At 35.3% G+C, this 14833-nt stretch overlaps 1 protein-coding gene across 1 annotated transcript; it reads left to right on the plus strand.

Moving 5' to 3' along the window:
• Positions 1-236: 236 nt before the first annotated feature.
• LOC111879008 (uncharacterized) lies at positions 237-1159 on the plus strand. Its single transcript, XM_023875487.1, has 2 exons — positions 237-351; positions 654-1159. Exons 1-2 carry the CDS (start codon positions 237-239, stop codon positions 1157-1159), a joined length of 621 nt encoding a protein of 206 aa, XP_023731255.1.
• Positions 1160-14833: the final 13674 nt, after the last annotated feature.

A 14833-nucleotide genomic window follows, 5' to 3' on the forward strand; every position in this document is an offset into this window, starting at 1 on the left:
CAAAAAGGGTTTAGTGAAGAGGGTTGCTGGGTCAGATGGTACAATCAAGGGTTTTCTGACCATTCTCTATGGTTTCTACAATGGAATTAACCTTGATTATGGGTCGATTATTTGGTCGCAATTGGTGCAAAGTCTCTACAATGGAACTAACCTCGATGAGACATTCTGATATTTCTTGTGGATGTTTCTGGACCATCATCACTGGACGGAACATTGACACTTTACAACTTCCAGTCATGAAAGATGCATTGGTCTCCTCTCCTCTATGGCTACTTTTCATACGAAAAAGATCATCTTCTCAGATGCCACCAAGTTCTCTCAAAATGGTTCAATACCCGAAACGATGTATAGGTGTGTGACAAGCGAAAGTACAGTGATGGTTGCCTACTAAAAGCTTACACCCAAAGGACCAAGAGAACTGACTCCTAAACAACAAGCTACTTTAGATGTCGTGGAGAAGCCAGCCAAGCGAGGAAAAAGGGCAGATATCAAGAAAGTGCCAATCGAAAGTCCTTCGTCTAAGCCTGTCAAGTCTAAAAAGCGAAAGGTTGAAAACGCTGATCCTTCAACTAAAAAGAGAGTTAAGAAGATGGCTAGGAAATAAAAAAGTCCTTCTCCTTCATGCTCAGAACATGATGAGGAGTGATTGGCAGATGCGGAAGAAGAACTTCAGCATCATGGTTCACCAAGAGGTAATACACCTCCTCGTTCTCCAACTCCTATTGAAAAACTTTGTGAAAAGATTCCAACACCTCCTCCATCTCCACCGAAGACAATTGTTCAGGTTTCGGTTGCTCCTCCACCACCAACTACATCAGAACCTACTTCTACAGTTGCTCCACCACCACCTGTAAGCACTACACCAATCTCCACTTCTCCTCTACCACCTCCCATTATTTCCCAAGCAACAAAAGCAACTATTACCCCTACACCCATCATCACCACAACAACCGATTCTTCAGTAAAAATCAACATATCTGATGTGGGGGCGAATACTGAAGATCCTCCTAAAGTCACAAATAAGCCAATTTCCCCAATTCATTCCAGTGAGTCTAGTCCTATTCTTGGAGGAGCTGAATTCGAGTTCGATTCTACTTACTATAGCCCATATAGAATTCCAAGTGATGAAGATGAGACTACTCCAGTGACCAAGCAATAGCTCGACAGTGTTAATGAAAAGCTTGATACACTGATCGACTCCAAGAAGAAGTATAATGATGTTGTTTTGAAATCGTTCTTCGATACATCCCTGCATCAATATCATGAGTCCATTGATAAATCCACGTCAACTGTGGATGAGTCTACTTCCTTATGTAAACGAGCAACATCTGGCATCAAAGATTTTATTCATGATTCAAGAGTTTTCTTAGAATCTCTCTCTGGTCATGCTGCTACAAATGCTGCCAAGGTGAATGCGTCCATTGATACTCTTTCTCAGTCACTTCAAGGCAAGCAAGCCAAGTTTGAGACTCTTCGATCCAACATATCTGCTGATAACAAGACTTTTCTGTCTTTGGTTGATTCTCGGTTAGAGAAGCTGTTGGATTAGTGTCTAAGTGCATAACTATATTTGGTATGTACTTGACCCGACCCGGCATGGTCCATTTGGGTTGCACTTCACCGACACAATTTATATGGATAATCTTTTGAGAATAGTATGTTTATGATTAATATTAATATATTATAAGTTCTAATATATTAATATGGAATCATATTATTTAATTAGTATTGATCAAGAATTAATTTATAATTAATTAAGTGATCAAAAGGAACTAATTAAATATGGACTCTTATATATATGGAATGGGCCAAGTTCATTTAGGTTGGGCTAAGCTTTCATGGATAGTCCATGGAGTGTTTAACCCATGGATCCTAGGAAACGAAAGGTCATGTGTATTAGGGTTTAACCCTAATCCTCCATACTATATAAAGATGTCTTTGGTTGGTGAAATAGGCACTAGTGTGATACACTAAGAGGGCTAGTCGATTTCACTAAGAGAGAACCAAGTATTCATATTCTCTAAAGTCTTCCAAGGTGTCTTGGTGATTTGTGATTCCACTTAAGGCTTCCACACTATTCGGGTTAAGCTCTTAAAGCTTGAAGACATCAAGCTACATCAAAAGGTATGTCTTCTAACTAGTACTTTTGCAGATTAAGAACATCATAATATGCTAGTTAGGATTAAAGCCTTGGAAAGTTCTTATTTGCATGTATAATAGAGAAAACATAGATCCAAGGTTTATAGGGTTGCATGTACACCATAGGAGTGTTAGAATGCTCAAAACCCAACAGTGGTATCAGAGACACGGGTTGTTATCTGTTATATTGATGCAAATATTTTATTTTCAAAGTTGAAAAAAAAAGAAAAAAAACATGAAGTTTGTCAAATTTTATGATAATTACTTGTTCTTGTGAAAAACTAATTATTTGTAAAATTTGAATAATTTGCTTTATGAGTTGAATTAGGTCAAATTTAATAAAAGATAAAATGATATGATTATTTTATTAGTTTTAAAAGTTTGATCTAAAGAGTTTTATTTTTTGAAACCTCCAAAAGTTATGGATATGAAAAGGTTTAAAAAAAAAATTGATTCAAAGTTTTTACGGAGTTACAAAATTTGGTGTTAATGTTTTAAAGGATTCCATAACTTAAGAATAAGTTATGGATCACCAAAAGTTTTTTGTGTTACCTTGTTTTATGAGTGAATTTAGATTAATGAATAAAATTATGTGATAGTTGGTTTTAATCCAAATTAATCTAAGAATTGATTCTAAAATGTGTTTTTGTAACTTGTCCTCAATTTATGAAAAGTCACATTTAAGAATCATAAAACTCATAAAAATTGGCAAAGGTTACAAAAATGAAGAGTCTAGTTCTAATTAAATGGTTTTATGACTTCATAACTTGTCCTCAAGTTATGGAGGACCAAGAGTCTCTTCATTTAATAAAATAAAATAAAATAAAAAAAGGTGTAACCTTAATTAATTCTATAAGTTATAAAATAAAGAAAAGTTAATTCTTTTATTAGTTTAAAGTCTTCCATAACTTGTCCTCAAGTTATGGAACTTGAAGAGTTTTTGGATTAAAACTACTTTAAACACATAAGTTATGGAATTAATTAGTTTTGAATAATTTCAAAACTTGCCCTCAAGTTTTGGAATTTGTAAAGTTTTCTCTTATGAATACTTTAATTCCAAGTTAGCCCTTAGAATTTTAAAAGTTAAAATTCAACCCTTATACTTTATAATATTATAAGTTAATAATATATATATGTATAAGAGTAAAGTCAGTCTTACCGCTAGTACGCCTCATTCACGAAGCCGGTCTATAAGGTGGGTATAAGGTTGTTGCCTATAAAATGGCAACTTAAAGGGTGTCCACTCTCACCCACCGCTTGCTTGACTGGTGGAGGGTCGTTAGCCGAACGGGTTTGACAGGACTATAATTCTCCCTTCATTAAAAGTATTAATGATAAATACTAAGTAACTAAACACTTATAAATACCCAATCTTAGTTACTTAGGAAAATGTGAATAAGGTGCTAATCCATGAAATTACACTTTGCACTTTGTTTAAGTCGGTTAGTGGAGCGTGTGTGGTTAACCGGCACACTAACTCGTATTTAACAAGGTAGGCAAAGGGTAACTTAATGTTTATCATAGTATCGGTGGAGCGTGTGTGGTTAACCGGCACATTGATTGAGGGGTAAACACTTAAGGGTACCAAGTAATTTGCATGGTTACTTCACACCTTGTTTTGTGATCCTCGGCATCCCAGTCACAAAATGTGAAGGGCACACCCGAGATTGAAACATGCCATTGAAAGTTCAATGAATCTCAATAGATCTAGGAGTTTCAAAACCAATTAAAACCTAATAATACATTTCGTTTATCTTGGTGGAAATTGGTGAATCGTCATTCACCTACCTTCAAATATTTTATAGCTTGGATTACGGCATCCCTCTTCTAAGTTATAAAATAGTTTGTTGGGTCCTAGCCTTAATATTTCATATTGGGTGTTATATTAAGGACTTAAGATCAACTATCTTGAATATCTCCCAAAAGATGTCTGGTTTAGACATTTATGATCTTCCTAAATCTCTTGAAACAAGCTTTCCTAAATGAAGATGATGTCCCATGGAAATCATACTTCTTTCACCTCCTCCAATTATTCTCCCTAACCCACAAGTTCAAGGTCACTCAAGCCCTATTGGCAAGGCAAGGTCTAGGTGTGATCACATCTTGGAGATGTAGTCACATATTGACAAGCCGGGAGAGTTGGGTGTCAAAGTCTTGAGAAAGTTGGTGGTTCAATCACTTTCTAAGTCACATAGTGAGTTCCTTTGGGACACCTATGAAACAGACTATGACAAGACCCTTAATGATCTTATCTATTTGATAAGATCAACTTCCTTAAAACTTGATGGACATTGACAATAGTGACACAGGAAATCCAGAAAAGCATTCTCTTCCCAATGGTAAAGGGATCGGCCATAGTCAACTCGGTTGACCAAATGGTAAAGAGAAAAGCTAAGTCTGTGATAGTCCCTTGTACCATTATCAAAGGGTCCATATGTTTATATTGCCAAAGGAAGGGGCATTGGTTGCGAAGCTGCCAAATTTACCTTAGGCTGTTAAAGTCAATAAGTTTGACTCTACTTCAGGTAAAGTCCACTATCTAACTCTGTTAAGTTTCTATTCTGAGATTCTTGATACATGATGTGACTAGGTCACATGGTGATGTTTTAAGAATCAAAGAAAAGTAAAGGAACTTAAAGAAAGAATATGTTGAATCTGATGGCGTAGATGGATTTCTATCGCGTAGTTTGAAGATCGGATTCTTGAGCTACTTCTTAGGAGTTATGAGATATTGCCTAGGAATAGATAACAACAAGTTTTCGTATGAAATGTAAGGATAAATTTTTCCGCAAAGTTCTAAAATAAAAGAAAATTTTTGATTTTATTTATTTTAAAATATCCTTACAATCGCATTTGAGGAAAAATTGTTGCTTATATGATTCCATTAATAGCAAGAGTGGAAATGTAAAATTGATTCTTTCATTTGTGGTAATGTCTAAATTTACCAAATAAGGAAAGATTTTCATCACCCAAGTTTCAAGTGGACCGGAACTTGGAATCATGGAAGTTGTATAGCATGATGAATGAGAACTTTCAAGTATTGGAAAAATTAAGACTAATTACTTATTCACATGGATATGTGAGTCAAGTAATGGACTAAGGGATCGAGTACATAGTCTTGTGCATTGGTCAAGTCCACCACAAAAGATCGATAAGATTATTCGTCATAATTTACAAAAGCTCAGTAAATATGATTATACTTACAAGCTTAAGTGTAACTCTGAGACATTGGAAAAAGGTTCCAATGTATGACAGAGCGAATAAGAATAATCAAATTAGGCAGAAGGATAAAAATTTCTCAAATCTGAAAAGATGGGAGAGTACTTTCGTATCAGTTTTGTGATCATCTTAATGATTTAGAGACCTTATCACAATTCATCGTCTAAGAGCCTTCTTTTAGCTAAGAAGAGGAACTTGAATTGTTGAAGTGGTTAAATCAAAAAGATGATTCATACTTCGTTCCAAAAACAATTCTTAGAGTTATACTCTAAGATTGTAACTTGAGTGACATGTCTTAAAGAAGGTTTAAAACTCTTGTACATTTGAAATTGGTAAGTTGTAATGTTTTGGATAAAACAAAGACCAACTAAGGCCAATTGTGTGAAGTGTTTGTCTTGATTAGAATCCGCACTATCTCTTGGATGTTTGACAAGGGAGTCTTATATGTCAAGAGGACAGTGGGAGTCTTAAAGGTCTTGAAAGTCTCAAGAACTAATCAAGAATAAACCTGAAGTTCTTCACTAGCACACGACTTGAGGTTTATAACCTATCGTGTTGACATATTTTGTGCCCATTCCAGTTAAAGTTGGCTTTGCATATGAGTTCTTAGAGTTCTCAATTTGTTGCACAACTTCTTGGAAGCAATGGCAGGCCCTTGAGCTGCCAGGTGGCAAGAAATTAAGATTGAGCTCAATTCATATTAGTTTGGATTTATCATTATCCTTGTCTTGTGATTATGGTTATGACAATTCACATGGATAAGAACACATACACCAGAAAATATAAGTGTCAAAAGGTTTCTCTCTGATTCATGAAAACGATGGTGAGGAAACACTTTCACTAAGTAGATTTTAGCTAGATAGCAATTGTGATATTTGCGTTCTCAAAGTCGTTAGTGGAGCGCGTGTGGTTTACCGGCACACTAACCTGGACTTGTGAGAAGTGGCAAAAAGGTCTAACCATTATGATTACGGCATCCCTCTTCATAATTGTTTAGACACACAAGTGTGCTATCTAAGGGAAGGTGTATGCTTTTGATAAAGTTTTATCAAAACAATCTAGTATCAGAAATCTGAACTTTGGTAAGAAAGTTAGCTGGTTTTTTTAGTACATGTCAAAGCTAGTGGGAGCATAAGTGTTATGCTAATAATCATCATGTTAGTGGGAGCATGATAAGTATTGCAAGTTAGCAATGTTAATTATAGAAAACAAAAGTTTCAATTAGGAAAGAGTTGTTTTGCTATAATTAAGGGAGAGGAAATTATACTTCATCTCAAATCTCTAAGCTTAGATCGTGAGGTTTTAATCATTTAGTCAAAGGATATATATATGAATTTCATGTTGGAATGGCTCACCATAAGGAAATTTTGTATATGGGTCCATTATTTGCGTTCTAAAATTCGGTTATGATTACGGCATCCCTTTTCATAATCTGAATTATGAGAACTTGGAAAATTGAAATGGAAATGTTATAGCAAAAAAAACTGGTTTAGTCTTTATGTGAGACATCATGAATCGTGTCCCATATGCTTCGGATATAGGATCGATTACATGTGTTATATTCATCCTTTCTAAAATTTTCCAAATGCCCGGGGCATTAAGAAGGGAAAAGGTTTAGAATTGGATATGACTAAAAGGATTAAACAATTGTCGTGGACAATCTAAGGTTTACCAAAGATTGGTTGCTCAAGGATAGTTGGAAGTATAGTGATAATTCTAGAAGGACCATATTGACATAATCTGTAAGGAGGCAACTCTTGTTCAGAAGTGATAGTCAAAATGGAATCTGGAAATGTTTCAAAGTTAGAAATTATTTAATCTGTGTAAGATTATGAAACTTAATGCAAGAAGGATGTTTCCAAGGAGTTGATCTCCTTTGGAATACTCCGTAATGATTAGTGCCAAGTCTTTGTGAATTTGTGCATAAACATTACAAGAGGATCAATGCATATAAGTTTAGAATCTAACAGATTTCAGTAAATGGCATGAATTTGGAATTCTTTCATTTGCAGTAAGGATTTGGGAGTGTGAAAAGAGGATCATTGAAGTTATGTTCAATTGATCTAGTTCACAAAGTAAAGATCATAGAAAAACATAGTATGCATACTTGGTGTATGGCATGACTAGTGTTTAAGAAAACATAGTGTACATGCTTGGAGCATGGGACAACTATTGTTTTAAATTCAAGAATAAATTTGATAGCTGAAATAGTATACAATGAATAATGTGTAATCATATGGTGATAAATAAAAGGTATTTTATTTATATTCATAAGTTCTGAAACCATATTGGATTCAATTATTATTGTGTTTCACTTTGCCTGTTTTGACTTCCCGAATAAACTGGGTTATTCTTCCGGAATGCCTAAGTTATTCAAACCATCCACAGTCGGTCATATGTTGGAAGTAGATATCAATTAAGACTGTCATGGGTTGGCTTGTAGAGGTCTAAGGTGTTGGACAAAGGACTACAACATTCATGAGTGCTCATAAGTTCTGAGTATTGGATTCAACCCGCGCTCATTGGAATCACTTCATGGATTTTATCACGAGTGATCATGAGACGATAATATCTTATATTCTTCAAACCTAGAGATATGAGTTGTTACTATGAGTTGATAGTACATTGATTGCACGAAAACGCATTTGGTAACTCGGTGCTATAAAACGTGCCTTTGTGTATGATTCAACAAGTAGTAGAACAAGCCATATGAATCAATGTTTATCCATTCCTTTTACCTTCGGGATAAAAGCGATATCTGTGGGCCCCTCGATGATTTGATGATGACAAATGGAAGTGCTCGGCCGGGCCAGGACTGATTTGATTTGTTCAATTAGTCAGTCGTCAAAAATCGGAAATCGAGAAACAGAAAATGGACAGCGAGAATGATTATAATCCATGTCTCAGTCCTTATGATATCTAGAATGGAGGAATATATGATCCCTTATCTAATGGACAAGTTCGTTGACAAGATCAGAGTTCGACAACGGCTTTAAGAGCTACGATTGCCAGTTAGGTTTGAAGTCATACGCAATAATAGTTTTAGACTTATCCAAGTGGGAGACTGTTGGATTAGTGTCTAAGTGCATAACTATATTTGGTATGTACTTGACCCGACCTGGCATGGTCCATTTGGGTTGCACTTCACCGACACAATTTATATGGATAATCTTTTGAGAATAGTATGTTTATGATTAATATTAATATATTATAAGTTCTAATATATTAATATGGAATCATATTATTTAATTAGTATTGATCAAGAATTAATTTATAATTAATTAAGTGATCAAAAGGAACTAATTAAATATGGACTCTTATATATATGGAATGGGCCAAGTTCATTTAGGTTGGGCTAAGCTTTCATGGATAGTCCATGGAGTGTTTAACCCATGGATCCTAGGAAATGAAAGGTCATGTGTATTAGGGTTTAACCCTAATCCTCCATACTATATAAAGATGTCTTTGGTTGGTGAAATAGGCACTAGTGTGATACACTAAGAGGGCTAGTCGATTTCACTAAGAGAGAACCAAGTATTCATATTCTCTAAAGTCTTCCAAGGTGTCTTGGTGATTTGTGATTCCACTTGAGGCTTCCACACTATTAGGGTTAAGCTCTTAAAGCTTGAAGACATCAAGCTACATCAAAAGGTATGTCTTATAACTAGTACTTTTTAGATTAAGAACATCATAATATGCTAGTTAGGATTAAAGCCTTGGAAAGTTCTTATTTGCATGTATAATAGAGAAAACATAGATCCAAGGTTTATAGGGTTGCATGTACACCATAGGAGTGTTAGAATGCTCAAAACCCAACAGAAGCTTGCTGCTGATTTCGCAATGGAACGCAAATTATGCGAAGATCTTGTTCAACAGGCCACTACCATTGAAGTCCAAAAGGTTAAACTTGCACAAGCAGAACGGGAGATTGCTTTGTTAAAGACCGAGCATGTTGTTTTTCGCAGCTGTGCAGGTGATGTGCTCAATATGCTGAACAACGTTGTTTGTGCCCACAATCCCATTCTAACTCTTAATATTTGGAATCACCAGAACTCCAAGCTCCTTCTAGCAATTGATCTTTTAAGAGAAGTAAATGGTGTTTTAGAGAGGATTCTTTCTTCGCAACAAGGGGGAGAAGGTAAGCCACAAGCTCCTCCTATTAAACCGAAGGTCATCGTCAAAACCGAACCGAAGGTTAATGTAGCTTCAAGTTCTGGTAATAAAGAAAAGAAGAAAGATGTTTCTGCTGATGTTACTGACGATGAAGAAGAGACTATCATTGATGCCATGAAACGCAAGAAAAGGGATAAGGAGTTAGATGAAACTCTTGGCATTACAAGGGAAGAGGAAGAGAAGGAGCGAAAGAAGAAAGAAGAGCATGACACTCTTGTCTGCAAACAAGCTCTTTTCCCTCCTTGAACTAGGGAAACATTGATCAAAGAAGCTATAGAATTCCCAAGCACCTATTGGCTGGAGCCTGTAACTTTGTTTGATTATGAGAATATGACGGACTCACAGTTCGACATGCCTATTACTTGAAAGGCATTTATTCTTCACTGTTTTGAATCGATAGTTGAAGTCCCTTCACCCCATCCTCAGGTTGACCGTGAAGTCATTGATTTTTATTTCAAGTTCGGTCAGCCTCAGTATCTGACCTGCAGTGCGCAAAAGATTACTAAGGTCAAGGTGCTGAAACCATCGCCTGCAGGGAAATATGTTAATGTCCCATTCAAAATAAACCGAGTCTCGGATAACTCGGTTTCTATGATTTCCCTGGCAGACCTTCCCAACTTAAATCCTCATGATTGGATCCTGCTATTCAACATTTTGCTTACTAATGCGAAGGAGTATGGACCAATCTTAGAGAATCTAAAGAGGATGTTGGCTTCCTATATCTACGAAGTTGCGAAGATGGATCAGGAAGTTGCAAATATTTTGTGCAAGAAACCGACGGTAAAGCCTACTGAAAAGCCAAGAGATGTCAACAAAATGATTCTCGGCCAAATTGATTATGCTCACCTCACGGTTAAGTTTACAAGAGCCAAAGGTGAAAGGATCTTATTTGCTCTTGTTGACAAGCATTTGTTCTCCACTGACTGTCTGGAACACATTATTAATCTTATTCATCGGTGTAAGAAGAACTTTGATTTAGAAAAGAAGAACTTTACAGACATGCTCCGGTGGTACATCACTTTTAGACAAACTCTTTTGGCCATTATACCGAGTGTGTTCTAGACTGTAAAGAAGTCTGTGATAGCTCAACCGAATTGAGCTCTCGGCTCCATTGACGCAATGGGGGAGATCGTAGGATATTATGTGTTGCGTCGTGGGCTTTTCTTTTGTATATCCGGTTGGGCCTGTCCTTCCGTGATTATATATTAGGGTTATGCTATAAATAGTGCATGCATGTATGCCTTAGATACGATAGTAATTATTATCTTTATTATTTTTGTAACCCTAAACACCTCTACAGTAGAAGTTCTTAATCGAGCTCTTCTAAGGTGTTAAAGCTTAATCATTCAACATCAGCTAAACCATTCTTGTGTTCTTCATTACATCTTTAATTGTTTTTTTACTTAGAATCTATCGATCCTACTAGAACTTTGTTCTAACATAGGTTTTATTTCAAAGGGATAGACGTTGTAGTTGAGGGCAAACCCTAATCATAAGGATGATTAAATAGGGCCCAAGGCCCGAGACCTAGGGTTTTGCACCCAATCGACACCTTGTCGTGCTCATTACATGACTACACCGTGGTGGGAAGAAACACATGTTCAATAAATGATGTGGTCGCACAGTAGCGACTTTCATAACCGCGTTAAGGTTAACCCAAAACCCTTAAATTTTGAAGATTTGAAATAACTAAATAAATAATGTTCCAAAAGCAATACGTGAAAGTAGATGTTACAACAACATACTATTATTTCTATAATAACATTTCTTTTGTAATAACATGTCATATTTTTTTCATAAAAATAAATATATTTGTTTAAAATAAATGAAGATAAATCTTATAAATTACATCATGAAAATATAAAAAAGTAATAAAATAATGTGCAGGGGTTGTTCGACAATTTACTCATAGTTAACGAAATGAGCTCTAGTACCTCCCTAGAAGGGGATGGACGAAAACTTCTAGGAAGGCCATATAATATTCGTCCAAGGGCTCTTGGATGGGAGTTTATGGGCTGCTTGGTCCCTAAGATAAGGGAATTAGGGTTTCCTCCTAAAATCCTTGCCTTGGCTCTAAGCTACCTCGCCTATTTAAATGTCCTTACCCCTTTTTAGTTTTAGCCACTTGATTCCTTAGAGGAATAGTCAAAATTCTTAGCTCTCCTTCTCTTCTCTCCTCTCTCATCCTCTTTCCTAGTATAGGTGTGAACCATTAGAGGCGTGACACTTGTGACACTTGCTCTCAAGAAGACTAGGATTTCATTATTATAGCTATATAACAATCAATGGTTTGTCTTTTCTAACCCTGGATCAAAATTTCAAAAATAACATAGGTTTCCAAGGGTTTCCCAATTTATGTTCAAATGTTGTATGTTCAGTTAGAGAAAACATAAACCGGGAAAATTAGGGTTGCATGTACACATAGGTTTTTGTTCGTTATGCTCAAAACTCATTAGTGGTATCAGAGACATGACTTGTTTTCTATTGAATTTGATTGCAATTGTTTGAATTTTATCAATTAGGGTTTATGGAAATTAAACCCTAATGGACTAGGGTTTTCAAAATTAGGGTTGCTTTGGCCCTATGTTTTGAAAATTAGGATGAAAATTAGGAAAGGGTTTTAACCCTTTCCCTTGCTCTACAAGTTTTGAAATTTAGGGTTTCCTTAACCCTCCATAATTTTGAAAATGGCAAGGATTGATATCCTTACCTTCCTCCCCAAGTCCTATTTTCAAAAATTGATAGATATGATATGGATTTACTTATTTTTGGTAATTATCTCCTTATTTGATTAACTAGATAATTATAAAATTTTATTTATCGCTCATGATTTTCAAATTTTAGGAGGAGTGGATTAGGTTAAATTATCTTGATTAATTTAATTGGCTAATCCTCATCCGATTTAATAAATTAATCACATGTTTAATTAATAAGATAATTATTAAATCATTTGTTTTGAATTTTAATTTTAAATTAATTTCTCTTAATTTTGAAAATTAAAATTAAAATTTAAAAACCCTAATATTTTGAAAAGTTTAAAATACATCCCTATGGATCTTATTATTAATTTAATTAAATGATTAATCAATAAATCCATAAGATATTTTAAATTTAATTAAATTAAAAGTTTAATTTTTTAAAAGATTAAACCCTTGGAATTTTAAAAGTTTTAAAATACACCTTACACTATATGTAAAATTAAATGTTTAATGTTTACTCTATGTATAAGAATAAGTCAGTCGAAATGCTAGTACGTCTCATTCACGAAGCCAATCTATAAGGGGAGTTTAAGGAAGCCGCCTAAAAAATGACGACCATTGGGTATCCACTCTTACCCACCGCTCCCTTGTTTGGTGGAGGGTCGTTAACGAACGGGTTTGATAGGACATAACCTCATTAAAAGTATAATGATAAAAAGAACTAAACTATTTTCTGAAATCCCACTCTTAGTTACTTTAGGAAAAATGTGAATTTGATGCTAATCCTTGAAATTACACATTACACTTTATAAGTCGTTAGTGAAGCGCATGTGGCTAACCGACACACTAATATGGGACTAATAAAGGGTGGTAGTGGGTGTCTCGAAAAATATCGTTGATTAATAGAGCGCATGTGGTTAATTGACACATTAAAAGGAGATGATAAATGACATTGAGATTACCATGCTAATTTGCATGGTTATTCACATCTCATTTGTGATCCTCAGCATCCTAGTCTCAAAGTGAGAGCATAATCGAGATCAAACATGCCATTAAATAGTTCAATGAATCTCAAATGATCCAGGATTTTCATAATATTGAAATTGGAAAATGCTTTACCTACCTAAAATAGATTGGAATTTGATTACGACATCCCTTTTCAAAGTTCGAAGCGAAAATATGGATCCTAGCCTTAATTTAAATTTATGGGTTAATAATTAAGAATTAAAATCAACTAACTTGAATTCTCTTTTCTCCAATCATAGATGTCAAGTTCAGAAAACAATGGCCTTCCTCGTTCTTCTATAAATGTTTTTACTTCTGAAGATGACCTTACACATTCTAGTAAAGGTGAAAGTATATTCCCTTCTTTTGGAAATGGTGGAAATGGAGGTCATGCTTCTTCAACTCTTCCTCCTCCTCCTCCTCCTCTAGTGAATCTCCCTAACTCATGTTTCCATCAAGCTGAAAAATACGAGGTAACTCAAGCCTTATTGGCATGTAAACATCAAGATGGAAAGTTTGTGTGTCTGAATCTTTTGAAAATGAAATCATACACTGACAAATTATGTATGTTGGGTTTCATTTTACCAAGGGAGCTAGCCATTGACTTGGTTCTATTTTCACTCCTTGAGTCGTATAATCAGTTCATTAAAGACTACTATATGAGTGACCACGACGTGACCTTAATTGATCTGACACATATGTTGATTGTTGCTGAAGCAGAAATTCTTAAGAGGACAAGTGAAACAAAAGTGTTTGAAGGGTATGGCTCCTAAATTTCCATGGACATTGACAATGGTAGTCCAGAAAAGGTTTCTCTTCCCAATGGAAAGGGATCAACCAAGATCAAACCATTTGACCATATGGTAAAGAGAAAGGCTAGTTTTGAGATAGTTCCATTAGCCAATCCCAAAAGGTCCATATGTTTCTATTTCAAATTGGAACGGTATTGGTTGCGAAGCTACCCTGACTACCTGAAAGATTTTAGAGATGGTAAAGTCAAGTTATATGACTCTGCTTCATGTACATCCATTATCTAACTCCATTATTTTCATAAGTTCCTATTCTTAGATTCTTAATACATGATATAATGATCACATTTTGATATTTTGCAGGATCTAAGAGAAAGAAGGAAGTTATGATAATTTAATAGATTGCTTAGGAAATGTAAGTTGAATCTGATCGTGAGATATGGATTTTTGCCGCATGCCTCGAGGTTCAGATTTTGGAAGCTACTACTTGGAAGTTGGGATGAGCAGCGGAAGCGGGTACCTGCTTTCAGAACCGGAACCGCCTCGGAACTGCCAGTTCTGGAATTGGAACTGCCTTAAGCGGTTCCGGTTCTCAAAGTTTCAGAACCGCCTTAAGCGGTTCCGGTTCCAATTTTCATTTTTACAAAACCGATACCCGTTGGAGACCCGTCAGTTCCGGTTCCAATACCGGGAACCGGTACCGCCGGGTACCCGCCTCTTTATATATATATATATATATATATATATATATATATATATATATATATATATATATATATGTATATATATATATATATATATATATATATATATATATATATAATATTTATATTTTGGTGATTTCGTGTA

This window comes from Lactuca sativa, chromosome 8 (assembly GCF_002870075.4).
Source record: "Lactuca sativa cultivar Salinas chromosome 8, Lsat_Salinas_v11, whole genome shotgun sequence".
In the NCBI taxonomy this organism is placed as follows: Eukaryota; Viridiplantae; Streptophyta; class Magnoliopsida; order Asterales; family Asteraceae; genus Lactuca; species Lactuca sativa.